A 25261-nucleotide genomic window follows, 5' to 3' on the forward strand; every position below is an offset into this window, starting at 1 on the left:
CTTGGATATCTGATATAGCCAGCTTGGATATCTGATATAGCCAGCTTGGATATCTGATATAGCCAGCTTGGATATCTGATACAGCCAGCTTGGATATCTGATACAGCCAGCTTGGATATCTGATATAGCCAGCTTGGATATCTGACACAGCCAGCTTGGATATCTGATATAGCCAGCTCGGATATCTGATACAGCCAGCTTGGGATATCTGACATAGCCAGCTTGGATATCTGATATAGCCACCTCGGATATCTGATATAGCCAGCTTGGATATCTGATATAGCCAGCTTGGATATCTGATATAGCCAGCTTGGATATCTGATACAGCCAGCTTGGATATCTGATATAGCCAGCTTGGATATCTGATACAGCCAGTTTGGATATCTGATACAGCCAGCTTGGATATCTGATACAGCCAGCTTGGATATCTGATACAGCCAGCTCGGATATCTGATACAGCCAGCTTGGATATCTGATATAGCCAGCTTGGATATCTGATATAGCCAGCTTGGATATCTGATACAGCCAGCTCGGATATCTGATACAGCCAGCTCGGATATCTGATACAGCCAGCTTGGATATCTGATATAGCCAGCTCGGATATCTGATACAGCCAGCTTGGATATCTGATATAGCCAGCTCGGATATCTGATATAGCCAGCTCGGATATCTGATATAACCAGCTTGGATATCTGATATAACCAGCTTGGATATCTGACACAGCCAGCTTGGATATCTGATACAGCCAGCTTGGATATCTGATACAGCCAGCTTGGATATCTGATATAACCAGCTCGGATATCTGATATAGCCAGCTTGGATATCTGATATAACCAGCTCGGATATCTGATATAGCCAGCTTGGATATCTGATATAACCAGCTTGGATATCTGATACAGCCAGTTTGGATATCTGATATAGCCAGCTTGGATATCTGATATAGCCAGCTTGGATATCTGATATAACCAGCTCGGATATCTGATATAGCCAGCTTGGATATCTGATATAGCCAGCTTGGATATCTGATATAGCCAGCTTGGATATCTGATATAGCCAGCTCGGATATCTGATATAGCCAGCTCGGATATCTGATATAGCCAGCTCGGATATCTGATATAGCCAGCTCGGATATCTGATATAGCCAGCTCGGATATCTGATACAGCCAGCTCGGATATCTGATACAGCCAGCTCGGATATCTGATACAGCCAGCTCGGATATCTGATACAGCCAGCTCGGATATCTGATATAGCCAGCTCGGATATCTGATATAGCCAGCTCGGATATCTGATATAGCCAGCTCGGATATCTGATATAGCCAGCTTGGATATTTGATATAGCCAGCTCGGATATCTGATATAGCCAGCTCGGATATCTTATATAGCCAGCTCGGATATCTGATATAGCCAGCTCGGATATCTGATATAGCCAGCTCGGATATCTGATATAGCCAGCTCGGATATCCGATACAGCCAGCTCGGATATCCGATACAGCCAGCTCGGATATCCGATATAGCCAGCTCGGATATCTGATATAGCCAGCTCGGATATCTGATATAGCCAGCTCGGATATCTGATATATCCAGCTCGGATATCTGATATAGCCAGCTCGGATATCTGATATAGCCAGCTTGGATATCTGACACAGCCAGCTTGGATATCTGATATAGCCAGCTTGGATATCTGATATAGCCAGTTTGGATATCTGATATAGCCAGCTTGGATATCTGACACAGCCAGCTTGGATATCTGATATAGCCAGCTTGGATATCTGATATAGCCAGCTCGGATATCTGATATAGCCAGCTTGGATATCTGATATATCCAGCTTGGATATCTGACACAGCCAGCTTGGATATCTGATATAGCCAGCTTGGATATCTGATATAGCCAGCTTGGATATCTGACACACCCAGCTTGGATATCTGACATAGCCAGCTTTGATATCTGATATAGCCAGTTTGGATATCTGATATAGCCAGCTTGGATATCTGATATAGCCAGCTTGGATATCTGATATAGCCAGTTTGGGATATCTGATACAGCCAGCTTGGATATCTGATATAGCCAGCTCGGATATCTGATATAGCCAGCTTGGATATCTGATATAGCCAGCTCGGATATCTGATATAGCCAGCTCGGATATCTGATATAGCCAGCTCGGATATCTGATATAGCCAGTTTGGATATCTGATATAGCCAGCTTGGATATCTGACACAGCCAGCTTGGATATCTGATATAGCCAGCTTGGATATCTGATATAGCCAGCTCAGATATCTGATATAGCCAGCTTGGATGTCTGATATATCCAGCTTGGATATCTGATATAGCCAGCTTGGATATCTGATATAGCCAGCTTGGATATCTGATATAGCCAGCTTGGATATCTGATATAGCCAGCTTGGATATCTGATATAGCCAGCTTGGATATCTGACACAGCCAGCTTGGATATCTGATATAGCCAGCTTGGATATCTGATATAGCCAGCTTGGATATCTGACACAGCCAGCTTGGATATCTGACACAGCCAGCTTGGATATCTGATATAGCCAGCTCGGATATCTAATATAGCCAGCTTGGATATCTGATATAGCCAGCTTGGATATCTGATATAGCCAGCTTGGATATCTGACACAGCCAGCTTGGATATCTGATATAGCCAGCTTGGATATCTGACACAGCCAGCTTGGATATCTGATATAGCCAGCTTGGATATCTGATATAGCCAGCTCGGATATCTGATATAGCCAGCTTGGATATCTGATATAGCCAGCTTGGATATCTGATATAGCCAGCTTGGATATCTGACACAGCCAGCTTGGATATCTGATATAGCCAGCTTGGATATCTGACACAGCCAGTTTGGATATCTGATATAGCCAGTTTGGATATCTGATATAGCCAGCTTGGATATCTGACACAGCCAGCTTGGATATCTGATATAGCCAGCTTGGATATCTGATATAGCCAGCTCGGATATCTGATATAGCCAGCTTGGATATCTGATATATCCAGCTTGGATATCTGACACAGCCAGCTTGGATATCTGATATAGCCAGCTTGGATATCTGATATAGCCAGCTTGGATATCTGACACAGCCAGCTTGGATATCTGATATAGCCAGCTTTGTTATCTGATATAGCCAGTTTGGATATCTGATATAGCCAGCTTGGATATCTGACACAGCCAGCTTGGATATCTGATATAGCCAGCTTGGATATCTGATATAGCCAGTTTGGGATATCTGATACAGCCAGCTTGGATATCTGATATAGCCAGCTCGGATATCTGATATAGCCAGCTTGGATATCTGATATAGCCAGCTCGGATATCTGATATAGCCAGCTCGGATATCTGATATAGCCAGCTTGGATATCTGATCTAGCCAGCTTGGATATCTGATACAGCGAGCTTGGATATCTGATATAGCCAGCTTGGATATCTGATATAGCCAGCTTGGATATCTGATATAGCCAGCTTGGATATCTGATACAGCCAGCTTGGATATCTGATATAGCCAGCTTGGATATCTGATACAGCCAGCTTGGATATCTGATATAGCCAGCTTGGATATCTGATACAGCCAGCTTGGATATCTGATATAGCCAGCTTGGATATCTGATACAGCCAGCTTGGATATCTGATATAGCCAGCTTGGATATCTGATACAGCCAGGTTGGATATCTGATACAGCCAGCTTGGATATCTGATACAGCCAGCTTGGATATCTGATACAGCCAGCTTGGATATCTGATATAGCCAGCTCGATTAAGGTAACCAAGAGCACAAGATACGCCATGATCCGATCTGCTTGGAACCAAAATACAAGCTTACCGTAAAGTGCAAAATCCACTATCGGAGCCTCCAGCACTCCACAGCGAAAGTCCTCCTGTTTAGATGCCAACAATAAGCCAGCAACAAAACCGCCATAGCCCTGTGGGTGCCAATACAGGCAAGGGGTCATCTATTTATTATATACGCATGACAAAAGGAAGAAATAGTGTGAACAGGAAATGTTTGGAAAGATATACAGATCTATGACTGAGGTGCAGCAGATGTATTAAATACACAAACAACAACAACAATAGGCATTTTAAGGCCATTTTCCCTGCAAGAGCAAGGGTTGGCCTTGCGGTCCTCATGACAATCTTCTCCATTTTGCCCTATTTTCTGCATCTCCCCTTGTTAACCCCCTTGCCCGCATTTCTTCTTCCACCTTCTTTAGCCAAGTCTTTCTCGGTCTTCCCTGTCCTCTACTTCCTTCTACATTCATTTCCATCACTCTTCTCAATCAGTCACTTTCATCCTTCCTCAACACATGACCAAACCATCTCAAACTGTTTCTCTTCACAGCATCAATCACAGGCTCTATTCCCATCATCTTTCGCAAATCATCATTTGTCGTCCTCTCTCTCAACGATACTCCGCACATCCACCGAACCATTCGCATTTCCACCCTTTCCAGCCTTCGTTGCTGAGGATGTATTAAATATGTGAGTGTTTATTCCCACAGTAACATATATTGTGTATATTTTCGATTCGAGGACCCTCCTTAGAGATTTCATCATCCTAGCACTTTCCCTCCATCTGCCTTTCAGCGGAGGCGATATGTTTGGCAAGCTTATAGACCTTTGCAGTAAGGCTGGGGCATGCATGACACATTGTGTTTTTTCATTTATTAGTACAGACATTCAAGCTCTTGGAAGAACCTAACGACGGACAAGGAAAGGTACATTATAACTCTCTGGTACATTTGGATCAGGATTGCGAAATAACAATCGGACTCAAGGAAAATAACGAATATAAAACAGTTGAACTTGATTCGGTACAGGTAAAGGGGTCCACTCCATTGCTTTAGCAGACAAAGTTGCATAACATAGTGTGCTGAGAAACTCAAATAAAACAATCATTTTTAATTAGAAGTTAATGTAAACAAATAAGTAAAGAAGATGTTGACTTACTGTCTGTATATTTCTGAGATTTATTTTGTCTAGGGACATAACCGAGGGACGAGACTCGATCCATAACCGAGGTTCGAGAACCTAGCCATAACCGAGGATTGAGAATCTAGCCATAACCGAGGGACGAGACTCGATCCATAACCGAGGGTCAATAATCTAGCCATAACCGAGGGACGAGACCTGATCCAAAACCGAGAGACGATAATCTAGAAATAACCGAGGCACGAGACTCGATCCATAACCGAGGGACGAGACTCCAGCCATAACCGAGGGACGAGAATCTACCCATAACCGAAGGATGAGACTCGATCCATAACCGAGGGTCGATAATCTAGCCATAACCGAGAGACGAGAATCTACCCATAACTGAGGGACGATAATCTAGCTATTACAGAGGGACAAGACCCGTTCCATAACTGAGGGACGATACTCGATCCATAACCGAGGGTCGAGAATCTAGCCATAACCGAGGGACGAGAATCTACCCATAACTGAGGGACAATAATCTAGCTATTACAGAGGGACAAGACCCGATCCATAACTGAGGGACGAGACCCGATCCATAACTGAGGGACGATACTCGATCCATAACCGAGGGTCGAGAATCTAGCCATAACCGAGGGACGAGAATCTACCCATAACCGAGGGAAGAGAATCTAGCTATTACAGAGGGACAAGACCCGATCCATAACTGAGGGACGAGACCCGATCCATAACTGAGGGACGATAATCTAGCCATAACCGAGGGATGAGACTCTAGCCATAACCGAGGGACGAGAGTGTAGCCATACCCGAGCGATGAGACTCGATCCATAACTGAGGGAGGAGAATCTACCCATAACAGAGGGGCAAGACCCGATCCATAACCGAGGGACGAGAATCTAGCCATAACCGAGGGAAAATAATCTAGCCACAACTGAGGGACGAGACCCGATCCATAACCAAGGGTCGAGAATCTAGCCATAACCGAGGGACGAGAATATACCCATAACTGAGGGACGAGAATCTACCCATAACTGAGGGACGAGAATCTAGCCATTACAGAGGGACAAGATCCGATCCATAACTGAGGGACGAGACTCGATCCATAACTGAGGGACGATAATCTAGCCATAACCGAGAACGAGACTCTAGCCATAACCGAGGGACGAGAATCGAGCCATAACCGAGAGACGAAACGCGAGCCATAACTGAGGGACGAGAATTTAGCCATAAACAAGGGACGAGACCCGATCCATAACCGAGGGACGACAATCAAGCGATAACTGAGGAATGAGACTCGATCCATAACTGAGCGATGAGAATGTAGCCATAACCGAGGGACGAGACTCTAGCCATAACCGACGGATGAGAATCTAGCCATAACAGAGGGACGAGACTCGATCCATAACCGAGGGACGTGAATCTAGCCATAACCAAGGGACGAGACCCGATCCATAACCACGGGACGATAATCTAGCCATAACCGAGGGACGTGAATCAAGCCATAACCGAGGGACGAGACCCAATCCAGAACTGAGGGACGAGAATCTAGCCATACCCGAGGGACGAGAATCAAGCGATAAACGAGGGAGGAGATTTGATCCATAACCGAGGGACGAGAATCTAGCCATATCCAAGGGATGAGAATCCAGCCATAACCGAGGGATGAGAATCTAGCCATAACCAAGGGACGAGACTCTATCCATCACCGAAGGACGAGAATCTAGCCATAACCGAGAGACGAGACTCTAGCCATAACCGAGGGACGAGACTCTATCCATCACCGAAGGACGAGAATCTAGCCATAACCGAGAGACGAGACTCTATCCATCACCGAAGGACGAGAATCTAGCCATAACCGAGGGACGAGACTCTATCCATCACCGAAGGACGAGAATCTAGCCATAACCGAGAGACGAGACTCTAGCCATAACCGAGGGACGAGACTCGATCCATAACCGAGGGACGAGAATCTAGCCATCACCGAGGGAAGATAATCTACCCATAACCGAGGGACGAGACTCTAGCCATAACCGAGGGATGAGAATCTAGCCATAACCAAGGGATGAGAATATAGCCATAACCGAGGAACAAGACTCGTTCTGTAACTGAGGGATGAGATGCAATCCATAACCGAGGGACGATAATCTAGCCATAACAAAGGGACGAGACTCTATCGATAAGCGAGGGACGAGAATCTAGCAATAACCGAGGGTCGAGAATCCAGCCATAACCGAGGCAGGAGAATCCACCCATAACCGAGGGACGAGAATCTAGCCATAACCGAGGGACGAGACTCGATCCATAACTGAGGGAAGAGAATCTAGCAATAACCGAGGGACAAGACTCTAGCCATAACCGAGGGACGAGACTCTATCCATCACCGAATGACGAGAATCTAGCCATAACCGAGAGACGAGACTCTATCCATCACCGAAGGACGAGAATCTAGCCATAAACGAGAGACGAGACTCTATCCATCACCGAAGGACGAGAATCTAGCCATAACCGAGGGACGAGACTCTATCCATCACCGAAGGACGAGAATCGAGCCATAACCAAGAGGCGAGACTATAGCCGTAACCGAGGGACGAGACTCGATCCATAACCGAGGGACGAGATTCTAGCCATCACCGAGGGAAGATAATAATCTACCCATAACCGAGGGACGAGACTCTAGCCATAACCGAGGGATGAGAATCTAGCCATAACCAAGGGATGAGAATATAGCCATAACCGAAGAATAAGACTCGATCTGTAACTGAGGGATGAGATGCAATCCATAACCGAGGGACGATAATCTAGCCATAACAAAGGGACGAGACTCTATCCATAAGCGAGGGACGAGAATCTAGCAATAACCGAGGGTCGAGAATCCAGCCATAACCGAGGCACGAGAATCCACCCATAACCGAGGGACGAGAATCTAGCCATAACCGAGGGACGAGACTCGATCCATAACTGAGGGAAGAGAATCTAGCAATAACTGAGGGACAAGACTCTATCCTTAACTGAGGGACGAGACTCGATCCATAACCGAGGGACGAGAATCTAGCCATAACCGCGGGATGAGAATCTAGCCATAACCGAGGGACGAGAATCTAGCCATAACCAAGGGATGAGACTCGATCCATAACGGAGGGACGAGACTCCAGCCATAACCGAGGGACTAAAATCCACCCATAACCGAGGGACGAGACTCGATCCATAACCGAGGGACGAGAATCTAGCCATAACCGCGGGATGAGAATCTAGCCATAATCCAAGGGACGAGAATCTAGCCATAACCGAGGGAAGAGACTCTAGCCATAACTGAGGGACAATAATCTATCCATAACCGAGAGACGAGTCTCTAGCCATAACCGAGGGATGAGATTCAAGCCATAACTGAGGGACGAGACTCTAGCCATAACCGAGGGACGAGACTCTAGCCATAACCGAGCGACGAGAATCTCGCCATAACCGAGGGACGAGACTCGAGCCATAAACGAGGGACGAGAATCTAGCCATAACCGAGGGACGAGAATCTAGCCATAACCGAGGGATGAGAATCTAGCAATAACCGAGGGAGGAGAATCTAGCTATTACAGAGGGACAAGACCAGATCCATAACTGAGGAACGAGACTCGATCCATCACTGAGGGACGATCATCTAGCCATAACCGAGGGACGAGAATCTAGCAATAACCGAGGGAGGAGAATCTAGCAATAACCGAGGGACGAGAATCTAGCCATAACCGAGGGACGAGAATCTAGCAATAACCGAGGGAGGAGAATCTAGCAATAACCGAGGGACGAGAATCTAGCAATAACCGAGGGAGGAGAATCTAGCTATTACAGAGGGACAAGACCAGATCCATAACTGAGGAACGAGACTCGATCCATCACTGAGGGACGATAATCTAGCCATAACCGAGGGACGAGAATCTAGCAATAACCGAGGGAGGAGAATCTAGTTATTACAGAGGGACAAGACCAGATCCATAACTGAGGAACGAGACTCGATCCATCACTGAGGGACGATAATCTAGCCATAACCGAGGGACGGGACTCTACCCATAACCGAGGGTCGAGAATCTAGCCATAACCGAGGGACGAGAATCTACCCATAACCGAGGGACAAGACCCGATCCATAACCGAGGGACGAGACTCCAGCCATAACCGAGGGACGAGAATCTAGCCATAACTAAGGGACAAGACCCGATCCATAACTGAGGGATGAGACTCTAGCCACAACTGAGGGACGAGAATCGAGCCATAACCGAGACACGAGACTTGAGCCATAACCGAGGGATGAGAATTGAGCCATAAACAAGGGACGAGACCCGATCCATAACCGAGGAACGATAATCAAGCCATAACCGAGGAACGAGACTCGATCCATAACTGAGCGTAGAGAATGTAGCCATAACCGAGGGACGAGACTCTAGCCATAACCGAGGGACGATAATCAAGCCATAACTGAGGAACGAGACTCGATCCATAACTGAGCGATGAGATTGTAGCCATAACCGAGGGACGAGACTCTAGCCATAACCGAGGGATGAGAATCGTGCCATAACAGAGGGACGAGACTCAATCCATAACCGAGGGACATGAATCTAGCCATAACCGAGGGACGAGACCCGATCCCTAACCAAGGGACGAGAATCTAGCCATAACCGAGGGACGGGAATATACCCATAACTGAGGGATGAGAATCTACCCATAACTGAGGGACGAGAATCTAGCCATTACAGAGGGACAAGACCCGATCCAGAACTGAGGGACGATAATCTAGCCATAACCGAGGGACGAGACTCTAGCCATAACCGAGGGACGAGAATCTAGCCATAATCGAGGGACGAGACTCTAGCCATAACTGAGGGACAATAATCTAGCCATAACCGAGGGACGAGACTCTAGCCATACCCGAGGGACGAGAATCTAGCCATAACCGAGGGACGAGACTCGATCCATAACCGAGGGTCGAGAATCTAGCCATAACCGAGGGTCAAGAATCTTGCCACAACCGAGGGACGAGACTCGATCAATAACCAAGGGTCGAGAATCGAGCCATAACCGAGGGACGAGAATTGAGCCATAAACAAGGGACGAGACCCGATCCATAACCGAGGGACGATAATCAAGCCATAACCGAGGAACGAGACTCGACCCATAACTGAGCGATGAGAATCTAGCCATAACTGAGGGACGAGACTCTAGCCATAACAGAGGGACGAGACTCGATCCATAACCGAGGGATGTGAATCTAGCCATAACCGAGGGACGAGACCCGATGCATAACCAAGCGACGAGAATCTAGCCATAACCGAGGGACGTGAATCAAGCCATAACTGAGGGACCAGACCCAATCCAGAACCGAGGGACGAGAATTTAGCCATAACTGAGGAATGAGACCCGATCCATAACTGAGGAACGAGAATCTAGCCATAACCGAGGGACGAGACTCTAGCCATACCCGAGGGACGAGAATCTAGCGATAACCGAGGGACGAGACTTGATCCATAAGCGAGAGACGAGAATCTAGCCATGTCCGAGGGATGAGAATCTAGCCATAACCAAGGGACGAGAATCTAGCCATAAGCGAAGGACGAGAATCTAGCCATAACCGAGGGACGAGACTCTAGCCATAACCGAAGGACGAGAATCGAGCCATAATGGAGGGACGAGACTCTAGCCATAACCGAGGGACGAGACTCTAGCCATAACCGAAGGACGAGAATCGAGCCATAACGGAGGGACGAGACTCTAGCCATAACCAAGGGATGAGACTTGAGCCATATCTGAGGAATGAGACCCGATCCATAACTGAGGAACGAGAATCTAGCCATAACCGAGGGAAGAGACTCTAGCCATAACCGAGGGATGAGACTCGAGCCATATCTGAGGGATGAGACTGTAGCCATAACCAAGAGATGAGACTCGAGCCATAACCAAGAGACGAGACTATAGCTATAACCGAGGGACGAGACTCGATCCATAACCGAGGGACGAGATTCGAGCCATAACCGAGGGATGAGACGACAGCCATAACCAAGGGACGATAATCTGGCCATAACCGAGGGACGATAATGTACCCATAACTGAGGAACGAGACTCTAGCCATAACCGAGGGATGAGAATCTAGCCATAACAGAGGGACGAGACTCGATCCATAACCGAGGGATGTGAATCTAGCCATAACCGAGGGACGAGACCCGATCCATAACCAAGCGACGAGAATCTAGCCATAACCGAGGGACGTGAATCAAGCCATAACTGAGGGACCAGACCCAATCCAGAACCGAGGGACGAGAATTTAGCCATAACTGAGGAATGAGACCCGATCCATAACTGAGGAACGAGAATCTAGCCATAACCGAGGGACGAGACTCTAGCCATACCCGAGGGACGAGAATCTAGCGATAACCGAGGGACGAGACTTGATCCATAAGCGAGAGACGAGAATCTAGCCATATCCGAGGGATGAGAATCTAGCCATAACCAAGGGACGAGAATCTAGCCATAAGCGAAGGACGAGAATCTAGCCATAACCGAGGGATGAGACTCTAGCCATAACCGAAGGACGAGAATCGAGCCATAATGGAGGGACGAGACTCTAGCCATAACCGAGGGACGAGACTCTAGCCATAACCGAAGGACGAGAATCGAGCCATAACGGAGGGACGAGACTCTAGCCATAACCAAGGGATGAGACTTGAGCCATATCTGAGGAATGAGACCCGATCCATAACTGAGGAACGAGAATCTAGCCATAACCGAGGGAAGAGACTCTAGCCATAACCGAGGGATGAGACTCGAGCCATATCTGAGGGATGAGACTGTAGCCATAACCAAGAGATGAGACTCGAGCCATAACCAAGAGACGAGACTATAGCTATAACCGAGGGACGAGACTCGATCCATAACCGAGGGACGAGATTCGAGCCATAACCGAGGGATGAGACGACAGCCATAACCAAGGGACGATAATCTGGCCATAACCGAGGGACGATAATGTACCCATAACTGAGGAACGAGACTCTAGCCATAACCGAGGGATGAGAATCTAGCCATAACCGAGGGACGAGACTCGATCCATAACTGAGGGAAGAGAATCTAGCCATAACCGAGGAACAAGACTCGAGTCATAACCGAGGGACAAGAATCTAGCCATAACCGAGGGACGAGACTCGATTTGTAACTGAGGGACGGGAATCTATCCATAACCGAGGGACGAGACCCGATCCATAACCAAGGGACAAGACTGTAGCCATAACTGAGGGACGAGAATATAGCCATAACCGAGGTATGAGAATCTAGCCGTAACTGAGAGAAAAGAATCTAGCCATAACAGAGGGACGAGAATCTAGCCATAACCGAGAGACGAGACTCTAGCCATAACCGAGGGACGAGACTCTAGCCATAACCGAGGGACGAGACTCTAGCCATAACCGAGGGATGAGAATCGAGCCATAACCGAGGGAGGAGACTATAGCCATAACCGAGGGACAATAGCCATAACCGAGGGACGAGACTCTAGCCATCACCAAGGGACGAGAATCTAGCCATAACCGAGGGATGAGAATATAGCCATAACCGACGGACGAGAATTGATCCGTAACTGAGGGACGAGACTCGATCCGTAACTGAGTGACGATAATCTAGCCATAGCCAAGGGACAAGACTCGATCCATAACTGAGGGATGAGAATCGAGCCATAACCGAGGGACGAGACTCGATCCATAACCGAGGGACAAGAATCTAGCTATAACCGAGGGACGAGAATCTAGCCATAACCGAGGGACGAGAATCTAGCCATAACCGAGGGACGATAATCTAGCCATAACCGAGAGATGAGACTCTAGCCATAACCAAGTGACGATAATCCAGCCATAACCGAGAGACGAGACTCTAGCCATAACCGAGGGACGAGAATCTAGCCATAACCGAGGGAGGAGACTCTCGCCATAACTGAGTGATGATTAATCTCGCCATAACCGAGAGACGAGACTCTCGCCATAGCTGAGGGACGAGACTCTAGCCATAGCTGAGGGACGAGACTCTAGCCATAACCGAGGGATAAGAATTTAGCCAAAACCGAGGGACGAGAATCTAGCCATAACCGAGGGACGAGAATCGATCCGTAACTTACGGACGAAAAACCAACCCATAGCCTCAAGATGAGACTCAATCCTTAACCTAAGGATGAGATTCCACCTATAAACCTATAAACCTAGGGATGAGACATTCCATAACTTACAGATGAGACTTGATCCATAACCCCAGGAAGAAGAAAAAACAAGTACAGATACATTCAAAGTACACCGCCCCCAAACCAAATAATTAAATATCCTACAGCTCATAGAGACTGCATTGGGAGGGAGAGGTGTACAATAACTAATTGATTAATTGCATAATTAAAATCAATAAAAGGTTTTCATTAAATATTTTCTTAATCAATTGGCTAATAGCATAACTAAACCACTAGTGCTTCATCTGAAGATGTATCTTTTAGAAATTTAATTCAATAAGTCATTAATAAAATTTTTAATAATTAATTGATTAATCAATAAATCAAAAATACCCTTTACAGACAAATCACTTGTTCATTGTCAGGTCCAAATATCATTTTCCGAGCTCAAAAGGTGCCTGAGATATTGGCCAGATAAGAAAGAAAATAAATAAATGTTTAATAATGAAAATAAATAAATAATAATCATAAAAATTAAATAATTAACAATAATTGCCTAATAGAACTCATAAACCACCACCATTTCATCCGAATCTGCAACAACAACAAAAAATTTTAGTCATTAATCGAATAATTAAATAATTAATCGATTAATTGATTAATCAATAAATCAAAAATAGCCTTCACAGCCAAATCACATGGTCATTGGCATGTCCAAATATCAGCTTCCCAACTCAAAAGGTGCCTGAGATAATGGCCAGAAAAGAAAGGAAATGTATAAGTGCTTAATTAATCGCTAATAATTAAATAACTAATCAATTAATTGATTAATCAATAAATCAAAAATATCATTTAGAGCCAAATCACTTGGTCATTGTCATGTCCAAATATCAGCTTCCCAACTCAAAAGGTGCCTGCGATAATGGCCAGAAGAGAAAGGAAATGTATAAGTTCTTAATTAATCGCTAATAATTAAATAACTCATCAATTAATTAATTAATCAAAAAACAAAAAATACCATTTTTGACACTTGTATTTGCTTACTATTTTGCCGAAATTTCAGCTTCCTAGCTCAAAGGATGGCTGAGATATCACCCGGACAAACAAACAAGAAAATGAAAAATCGGTCAGAGACCGAGGACTTGCCGGAATGTACTTTTTTATCGGCCATTTTTGACAAATATGGCGGCCGAACCACGTGACCGATGATGTCATCATTATTTGTTTTCTCAACTAACTTATTCCTAGATTATGCTCAAGAAATTTCATCTTGATTGGATGAAGTTTTGTACTTGTCGAATTATGACGTCATAATGGGGGCACCTATGACATCATCATTAACATATTTTATTCCCCATGGAGAGTTCTTTACAATGAGCCATGTCTCAATTTTTTCTATTCAGCACTTTCGGAGATATAGAGGTGCAATTTTTTTCCGTTTTTCCAAGATGGCGGCCGAACCAGGTGACCGATGACGACATCATTTTTTTTTTCTCTAACAGTTTATGCCGACATGACGCTCAAGAAATTGCATCTTGATCGGATGAAGTTTTTTACTTGTCGAATTATTATGACGTCATAATGGAGGCACCAATGACATCATCATTAACATATTTTATTCCGATGGAGAGCTCTTTACAATGAGCCATGTCTCAATTTTTTTCTATTCAGCACTTTCGGAGATATAGAGGTGCAAAGTTTTTCGGTTTTTCCAAGATGGCGGCCGAACCACATGACCGATGATGTCATCATTATATTTTTTTCTCTACCAGTTTATGCCTTCATGTCGCTCAAGAAATTGCATCTTGATTGGATGAAGTTTTGTACTTGTCGAATTATCGAGTTATGACGTCATAATGGAGGCCTTGGGCCGAGAGAGTTAAAAATTGGGCACAGTCTCTTCCAGGGCAAGACAAATATGTGTGTAAAGTTTGGCGATTCTACGTGCAATGGTGTAGACATAGTGCTGCGCACAGACAGACAAACAGACAGACAAACAGACAGCCAGACAGACAGACAAACCAACCAATCAAAATACTTGCCGGAATCTTTTCCGGCAAGTAACAAGAAAGCAAGAAAGCATGAAAGAAAACAAACAACCAGAGTGAAAACTGAGTACTCCCTTTCAGCGTGCGTCATTGCCGAGCCCCCTTCAGTGCCCGGAAATGACGTTATGCAGCGCCTGGAGATGGCATAGGAAAGGAGCGGTGTACAATAGCTTCAAAAATGTTTCATCCATATTAGAGCTCATCAGTAGAGCATAATTATTGATGGCTCATGGTAGCACATACTATTAGAACGGCACAGGGTAGTGCGCATATCTCCGCCAGGCCGAACAGCTTCCGGTTTGTATCCCACTGATAGGCCGGATCTGGATTCGGACTAAAACCAAAATCTAATCTGCTTGTTCTTGTCACTTAACAAACTCATTCACCAAGTTTTGTCATAACTCGTCCATAACTTTTTGCAATATGGAAATCTCTCAATGGTGAAGAATGACTTAAAAATTAAAAGATTATCATATCTGGATTTTCACCAAAATCTCATCAATTCGTTCTTGTCCAACACTTAACCTGTTCACCAAGTTTCGTCCGAATCCGTCCATAACCTTTTAGATATCCTGCTCACACGCAGACAAACAAACAGACAGGGCTGATAATGTAACCCCCATTCACTTTCGGTGGCAATGGTAAATATTGTGGAGATGAAAAGAATTGTCTTTGCTTTTGCAACTTACTTCCAACTTTTGTTTTTGTTCACCTTTGTGTTTTGTTTTGTTGGTTTTTTGTTTTGAATTTTTGTTTTTGGAACTTACCTTTTTTGGATTTCTTATTTAAGTTTTGGAACTTAAATATTTTTTGGAACTTACTTTGTTGTGGAGGCTTATTTATTTACTTTTGGAACTTCTTTTGGAAGTTACTAATTTTGGAATTGTTCTTGGTATTTTTTGGAACTTGTTTTTTCTTTGCTTTTTTGTCTTTTCATATTTTCGTTTATTTGTCTTTGTTTTATTGGATTTTATTTATTGTAAATTGGTTCTGTGAGTGCTGTCTTATCTTAAGCTGCAATTTATCTACAATATTTGTCCTTTTTATTTTACAATCCATTTTGCAACGATAATTGTTTCCGTTTTCTCCACGGTAGAGGAAAAGCAGAATGAATCCGATGGCCCTTTGTGCTCGGTCCATCTCAGTGCTGTCTTCCTTTCCCTCCATCGACCTTTTCCTATCATGTCTGGGTTAGATGCCCGACCCAATTTTAAACAGTCGGGTCAGTACTTTGCAGACAGGGCGTTACATCATAAGGTTCACTTTGTACCCTTTTGCCTTTACTCCCTGTACCCATCGTCTGCTAATTTTAGTTGGTGGACATCAAAAATTTTTGAAAAGAGGTGGCAAGTCATCACCAGCACCCAAAACAAATTACAAATTCCTGTGAATATCAGCTCCAGTCAAAGGACAGGTTCTTGGGTCGTGAATGATTGGGGTCAAAACTTCCCCCATGATCAACCCCACAAGAAGGTGGTAATAATGATCTCAGCCACCAAAGGGGGACGGATGTTATGTTTTCACCCGTCTGTCTTGGCTGAAACCAAGTCTGTGAACGGGATATCTCAAAAAATTATGATTTGGTTCAGACAAAACTTGGTGGACAGGTTGTTTGTGTGACAAGGACAAATCGATTTTGGTGAAGATCCGAATACGGATCTGAATCAATAATTTTTTTTATTTTATAAGTGATTCTTCACCATTGACAAAATGTGACCAAAATGATATATAGCACGATATCTCAAAAACTTGTGGACGACTTGTGCCAAAATAGACTGGCAGCCCAGAGACATCTGGTTAGACGAACTAGGTACCAATATCTGACTATGGGAGTGTGTAGGGGGTTACCTGAAATGAACGGAAATGGGAATCTGCCGGGTACCACCCGCTGCGTGTAGACCTGGGGGACCCCCCAAGGGGCCAAAAAATGGGTGCTACATAGATGAGTGAGGTACCACTTAAATCCACCACCATGGTGTGGGCACTGCCACGCCTATATCAAAATCACAAACGGCAGACATTTTCCCACTGCAACGGCCCGCCAGACCCCCCACAAAGCGCCTAAGAAATTGGGCTAGTTTTGACGAGCGAGGTACCACTCAAAAATAATGCCAAATGAACAAGTTGAGTTCGTAGAGTACAAAATGGGTTACGCCAGACAAATAGTCCGCTGCACTACCGGTACCAGACACCGCAAAAATGGACCCCCTAGACCCTGCGGTCCAACTAGGCTAGCCTAGATATTGTAGGTACCAGCTGAAACCAAGTTTAAATGATCTATCACACCTTGGGGAATACAAAATGACCCATGCCAGAATAATAATCCATTGCCTTGGTCCTACCAGACTCCCCAAATGTTGTGTTGTTGATATAGGCGTGGCAGTGAGCACACCATGGTGGTGGATTTAAGTGGTACCTCACTCATCTATGTAGCACCAATTTTTTGGCCCCTTGGGGGTTCCCCCAGGTCTACACGCAGCGGGTGGTACCCGGCAGACTCCGATTTCCATTCATTTCAGGTGACCCCCTACACACTCCCATTGTCAGATATTGGTACCTAGTTCGTCTAACCAAATGTCTCTGGGCTGCCGGTCTAAAACTATGTGGTTGAGTTTGTTAAGTGACAAGCACAAGCCGATTCGATTTTGGTTCAGGTCCGAATCCAGATCCGACCTATCAGTGGGATACAAAACGTAAACTTTTCAGCCTGGTGGAGGTGTGCTCCCTACCGAGTGCCATTCAAATATTGTCCATGCTACACTGCTACAGTAATACGAGTAGAGTTGAGAGATTATTAAGAGAGACATAACCTTTACTACTTAAGTTAAGTTAAGTTTTAAGTTGAAGTCCTACTTCATTTGTTCGCATTCTGAATTTCACAGAAATATCATGCTTGATTTAAGAATACAACTGCACATACCTGAGGAAAGCAAAGGACCTACCCTGCCATAGATGCCAACTCTCGTCTTGTCGATGTAGGGGAGTTCTAGAAGCATTCTGAGAGAACAGGAATAGAGGAAATAATTAACTAACTTGCTAATCCAGCCATAGCATTCATTTTATTCAAATGGCATTGAATACTCTTTAGACTTTTATCTCGTTGAAAACAAGCATGAGTGCTTCTACAATGCGGAAACAACTATTCATTTTGGAAAAGGTCATACAATTTCACTGCTAATGTGAATAAAAGCCTTTATTGTAGTGAAAAGGCAGAAGGAAACAAGCACGCAGAGGTAGAGGAAAACCAGACAAACAAAGGTGGAGGGAAACAGGTGGACAAAGGTGGACAGGGTCAGGTACATAGGCAACAAATTTGAACTCGACTTGCCAGACAGAAAAAAAAACTCATCAGAACCGAATGTAAACTTAACAATGAAACCATCTTGTTTATCTTCCCTGCAGGTAATTACCTCTGCCACCAAAGGTGGATGGAGGTTATGTTTCCACCCCTGTCTGTCTGTCCGTTTGTTTGTCTGTGAACAAGATATCTCAAAATCTTGTGGATGGATTCGTACGAATTTTGGCAGAGATGTAGCGTATGTCACAAGGACGAAATGATTAGATTTTGGTGAAGATCCGGATTCGGCTACTAGAATTTAAAAAGTGATTCTTCACCATTGGGAGATCGGGACAAAAACGATACATAGCAGGTTATCTCAAAAAGTTATTGATGGATTTGGACGAAACTTGGTGGACAGGTTGGGTGTCTGACAAGGACGATTCGATTCGATTTTGGTGAAGATCTGAATATGGATTCGGATATGAGAATTATTGAATTTTTAAGTGATTCTTCACCATTGGGAGATCGGGACAAAAACGATACATAGCAGGATATCTCAAAAAGTTATTGATGGATTTGGACGAAACTTGGTGGACAGGTTGGGTGTCTGACAGGGACGATTCGATTCGATTTTGGTGAAGATCTGAATATGGATTCGGATATGAGAATTATTGAATTTTTAAGTGATTCTTCACCATTGAGAGATCGGGACAAAAACGATACATAGTAGGTTATCTCAAAACGTTATTGATGGATTTGGACGAAACTTGGTGGACAGGTTGGGTGTCTGACAAGGACGATTCGATTCGATTTTGGTGAAGATCTGAATATGGATTCGGATATGAGAATTATTGAATTTTTAAGTGATTCTTCACCATTGGGAGATCGGGACAAAAACGATACATAGCAGGATATCTCAAAATGTTATTGATGGATTTGGACGAAACTTGGTGGACAGGTTGGGTGTCTGACAAGGACGATTCGATTCGATTTTGGTGAAGATCTGAATATGGATTCGGATATGAGAATTATTGAATTTTTAAGTGATTCTTCACCATTGGGAGATCGTGACAAAAACGATACATAGCAGGATATCTCAAAACGTTATTGATGGATTTGGACGAAACTTGATGGACAGGTTGGGTGTCTGACAGGGACGATTCGATTCGATTTTGGTGAAGATCTGAATATGGATTCGGATATGAGAATTATTGAATTTTTAAGTGATTCTTCACCATTGAGAGATCGGGACAAAAACGATACATAGTAGGTTATCTCAAAACGTTATTGATGGATTTGGACGAAACTTGGTGGACAGGTTGGGTGTCTGACAAGGACGATTCGATTCGATTTTGGTGAAGATCTGAATATGGATTCGGATCTGAGAATTATTGAATTTTTAAAGTGATTCTTCACCATTGGGAGATAGGGCCAAAAACGATACATAGTAGGTTATCTCAAAAAGGTATGTATGGATTTGGACGAAACTTGGTGCACAGATTGTGTGTGTGAAGAGGAAGAATCGATTCAATTTTGGTGAAGATCCGGATCCGGCTAGTATAATTTTTAAGTGATTCTTCACCATCGAGTGATATGGCCAAAAACGAGGGGTACATCAGGGTATGAAAGACTGGACCTATGGTGATTTTTGTGATTGATTTTGATTAAATGTGATTCTGTATTGTGATATTCTGGTCTCCTCTAGGATACAAAACGTAAACTGTTCACCAGGCGGAGGTATGCTCTCTACTGAGTGCCGTTCTATTTTCTGACATATATTGGTCAACATAGGTGTCCTATCTGCCAGCATTAGCTGGTGTTCGTTCCCACGTGTCTTTCGTGAACAGGGGGTGAGTTATTGCCGGTACCCTGGAACAAATTACAAATTCCTGAACCTTACTCATGCATGTCGAGTACGTGGTGACTCTTCCATGATTGTAACCCTTGCCCAGAGCATGGTAAATTGTGTGTGCATGTGTGTGTTTGTGTCGTTGGTTGTTATCCCCATTTGCAGGATTTATGAGGTGGAACGGAGTCCTCCCAGGACACAAAGTATCCACCTTCTCTTCGGTAAGGGATCACGGTTCATGGACCAAGCTGTTCAACTTTTTCAGAGTTTTGTTCCAAGATCTCTTTGAAGGATCGTCACTGAACCCCGGATTGCCTCCAGTTGTAGTTCATTTGTGGTAATATTCCTGGAGATGTTTTTCAAAAACTCAGTGAGGTTCTTCTTCATCATTCCTGTTGCTCCAATTATCACTGGTACAATTTCGATGATCTTCAGCTTCTGATATCTCTTGACATCATTTTTGAGGTCCTGGTATTTGGTCATTTTATTGATATCTGCGTTGTTTAGGCCAAAATCGCTGGGTACCGATATTTCAATCATCAATGCTGTCTTTTCCGTTTTGTTCCTGAGTACAATGTCCGGACGCAATGCTTTGTTTTCTATGTTCACGCTCGATGGGATCATCAGGTTGTACATGATCATGACGTCCTCATTTTCAATGATTGCCCTTGGTTCGTGTTTCCCTGAGATTTCTGGTACTGGGAAGTTTACATTTTTGCAGATATGCCAATGAATCACTTTGCTTACTTTGTTGTGCTGTTGTGTGTAAAGTTGTTCTGATAATAGTTTTTTTGCATCCCGAGAGCAGGTGACTAGTACTTTCCGTTTCTGTCTTGCAGAATGTACACTTGTCTGTATGTATATATACTATATATATATATATATACAGTGTATATATATATATATATATATATATATATATATATATATATATATATATATATATATATATATATATATACAGACTTGGCATTTAATATGGAATATTTTTTTTGTGGGGGTGAACTTACTTTTCAAGATGACTTAGAACCAAAAGTTCATTGGAATTATGTTGAAATTATTCTAGATTTTGTTAATGTGACCTTTAAAAGAAACAAAAACCACATTTGACATTTCGAAGCAAATAAATTGATCCTTGAAAGCGATATCAACTGATATCAAACTCAATTCACGGACAGTACTGTGTAAAACTTCTGTGCGTTTCCCAGAAGTAGCTCTTTATTTTGCACATTAGGCAAAAAAAAATTTGACAAAAACAAAAGTTAAATTACGACTGGGATTACAGACAGTAAAATTACAGTTCAGTACTTCGTGGAACCCCCACGAGTATTCAGGAGAGCACGTACACATTGAGGCATGCTGTTCACGAGATTTGCCACGGTTTGGCCAGGAATCGCTTGCCATGCAGTTACAATAGCCTGCTGCAATTCACGCACAGAGGCAGGCTGCTGGTCCAAGTTGTCGATTTGACGCGTTAATTCTGCCCACAAGTTCTCGATCGGATTCATATCCGGGGACATGGCAGGCCACTCCATATGCTCTACACCATGGTCAGCAAGAAAGTGTTGGATCATGCGAGCACGATGAGGCCGTGCATTGTCATCTTGGAAGACAAAGTTTCCTCGAAAGGCTGCACGAACAAATGGAAGCAATGTTTCTTCCAGAATGGCCCTGTGCTTGAACTGGTTCAGGTTTCCATTCAGAACAACCAGGTCAGTTTTGCCCCCTGCATGAAAATCAGCCCAAACGGTCACCCCACCACCTCAAGCTTGGACTCTTGGCACTATACAATCTTTGTTATAGGCTTCATGCACTTGTCTGTGCACTCAGACGCGGCCATCTTGACGATCGACCAGAAATCTAGACTCGTCACTGAAGATCACGTGATTCCAGTGTCCTGGCTGCCATTGACGGTGCTCTCTGGCCCAGTGCAATTGGCGCTGGCGGTGTTGTCTGGTCAGACTTGGCTTTCTCAGGGGACGCCTGACACGATAGCCTGCTTGAACCAGTCGTTGGTTGACTAGCCTTCTGGATACAGGCACATTTGTCAGTTGCTGCCACTCAGCCCTAAGCCGATTAGCTGACTTGGTACGGCCATTGCGGACTAACCGGTGCAGCTGGCGATCATCCCTCCTTGTGGTTCTGCGGGGACGTCCTGGCCTCGGTATTGGAGTAGGGACACCCCTCTGAGCATTTCGTTTCAGGATATTTGACACCTGACCTTGAGTGATGCCATACTGCCAAGCAATAGCACACTATTTCATGCCGGAATTTCGTAAAGCCACCACTAAATGACAAACAGCATTGTCGAGTTGACGGACCATCTCCAGGGGAAGCGGCAATAACTTTTGTAGACGTGCAGCAGTTGTTTTCCACTAATACAGTACGCAACAACCCTTATATACCCGATTGTGAAGCGAATCGTCAAATGTACCTGTCCGTACATTTTGTCACGCCACCTGTGATATAATCCTGTTATTGACTTCTTGCTGCGACAGACAATCAGTGACATGGTTCTTTTAACAAATAATTCACCGACGCGTAAAAGAAACTCACCAGATTGATATACCGAGTTCAGAAAGTAAACCCAAGTCAAGAAAAAAAAAAATTCCATATTAAATGCCAAGTCTGTGTGTATATATATATATATATATATACACACACACTAGCTTGGCTTGGCTCACTGCGCTCGCTTCACCACGTGCCGTTGCAGAGGTATGGGCTTGTTTTAGCTGAGGATAATGACTTTACCTGGGTTGCTGTATTGTCATGATTTACACCAATCATATGTACAAACAATAATTTTTCACAAATGTATTTGTTGTGTTTGTGATATTACATTTTTATAAGCAATTTAGATTGAGGATTAAAAAAATATATGAAATTAAAAAAAAGAACCTCTCAGCACATACATACGGGAGGGGAAGGTGCAGACTGGAAGTTTGGGATTATTACACCACCACCACGTAATTCAAAACACCTCACCACCAAGTAATTTAAAACACCTCACCACCACGTATTTCAAAACACCTCACCCCCACGTAATTAAAAACACCTCACCACCATGTAATTAAAAACACCTCACCACCAAGTAATTCAAAATACCTCACCACCACCAAATTAAAAAACACCTCACCACCACGTAATTCAAAACATCTCACCACCACCTAATTCAAAATACCTCACCCCCACATAATTAAAAACACCTCACCATCACATAATTCAAAACACCCCACCACCACCAAATTAAAAACCCCTCACCACCACGTAATTCAAAACACCTCACCACCACGTAATTCAAAACACCTCAGAGCCACATAATACAAAACACCTCACCACCACGTAATTCAAAACACCTCACCACCAAGTAATTCAAAATATCTCACCACCACCAAATTAAAAAACACCTCACCACCACGTAATTCAAAACATCTCACCACCACCTAATTCAAAATACCTGACCCCCACGTAATTAAAAACACCTCACCATCACGTAATTCAAAACACCCCACCACCACCAAATTAAAAACCCCTCACCACCACGTAATTCAAAACACCTCACCACCACGTAATTCAAAACACCTCAGAGCCACGTAATTCAAAACACCTCACCACCACATAATTCAAAACACCTCACCATCACGTAATTCAAAACACCTCACCACCAAGTAATTCAAAATACCTCACCATCACCAAATTAAAAAACACCTCACCACCACGTAATTCAAAACATCTCACCACCACCTAATTCAAAATACCTCACCCCCACGTAATTAAAAACACCTCACCATCACGTAATTCAAAACACCCCACCACCACCAAATTAAAAACCCCTCACCACCACGTAATTCAAAACACCTCAGAGCCACGTTATTAAAAACACCTCACCACGTTATTAAAAACCTTTCACAACCACGGAAACAAAAGTTTGAGGGAGTACTTCAGTGACAACACAGACATTGCCCACTTATGTAGATATATAGATATATGACTGCACCTGTGTTGCTGTTTTGTCATGGTTTATACCAATCATAATACAAACAATTATTTTGCATAAATGTTTTTGTCATATACGTGATATTACATTTTATAAACAATTGAAGTTGAAGACTTAAGTGGAAAAAAAAACATTTGCAAAAAAGATTTTTGTTTTTTCAAAAAGTTTCACAATAAATTCCCTTATGATATACACACGGGAGAGATAGGTGTATACCAGAAGTTTGGTACGATTTCACAAAAGTTTGAGGTAGTACTTCAGTGAGAAGACAAGATGGACACTGCACATATATATGTATATATATATATATATATATATATATATATATATATATATATATATATATATATATATATATATATATACATATATATATATATATATATATATATATATATATATATATATATATATATATGTATGTATATAACTATATATATATATATATATATATATATATATATATATATATATATATATATATATATATATATATATATATATATAATCAACGACATGACAGCGTGACGGGCGCTGTCCCGATCTCCTGTGGACCGAAGTCCAAGACCTAAGCGTCGCCTCCATCCCGGAGGCCTCAGCCCGGCCACTCTGTCAACAGACAGAGATTTATTCTTTGGTCCCCATTGGCTAAACATCAAGCAGAGCCGCCAAACCAGATTTCGGGCTTATTTACCCTCATCAGGACGGCATACTTGCAAAAAATCTAACCAGAGGACCAAACTCGTCTATTAAGTTGATCAAGGCACCTCCTAGCTTTAATTGTGAGCACCAGCCACGGATTATGTCTCATACGGTATATATATATATATATATATATACACAACAGGCATTTTAAGGCCATTTCCCCTGCAAGAGCGGGGGTGAGCCTTGCAGTCCCCATGACAATCTTCTCCATTTTGCCCTATTTTCTGCATCTCCCCTTGTTAACCCCCTTGCCTGAATTT

At 43.6% G+C, this 25261-nt stretch overlaps 1 protein-coding gene across 2 annotated transcripts in view; it reads right to left on the minus strand.

Moving 5' to 3' along the window:
• Positions 1–25261, minus strand: part of LOC137431766 (inactive dipeptidyl peptidase 10) — a 707001-nt gene that overhangs the window by 15578 nt on the left and 666162 nt on the right. For both annotated transcript variants that reach the window (XR_010985336.2, XM_068123461.2), the window contains exons 21-22: positions 18113–18167; positions 3837–3936 (exon numbers count right to left, since the gene is read on the minus strand). Coding sequence is in view for 1 of the 2 variants with exons in the window: in XM_068123461.2 (XP_067979562.2) it covers positions 3837–3936; positions 18113–18167 (155 nt within the window). In the remaining variant the exon portion in view is untranslated. The remainder of the gene's footprint in view (positions 1–3836; positions 3937–18112; positions 18168–25261) is intronic.

This window comes from Myxine glutinosa, chromosome 7 (genome assembly GCF_964187855.1).
Source record: "Myxine glutinosa chromosome 7, kmMyxGlut1.1, whole genome shotgun sequence".
NCBI classification, from domain to species: Eukaryota; Metazoa; Chordata; class Myxini; order Myxiniformes; family Myxinidae; genus Myxine; species Myxine glutinosa.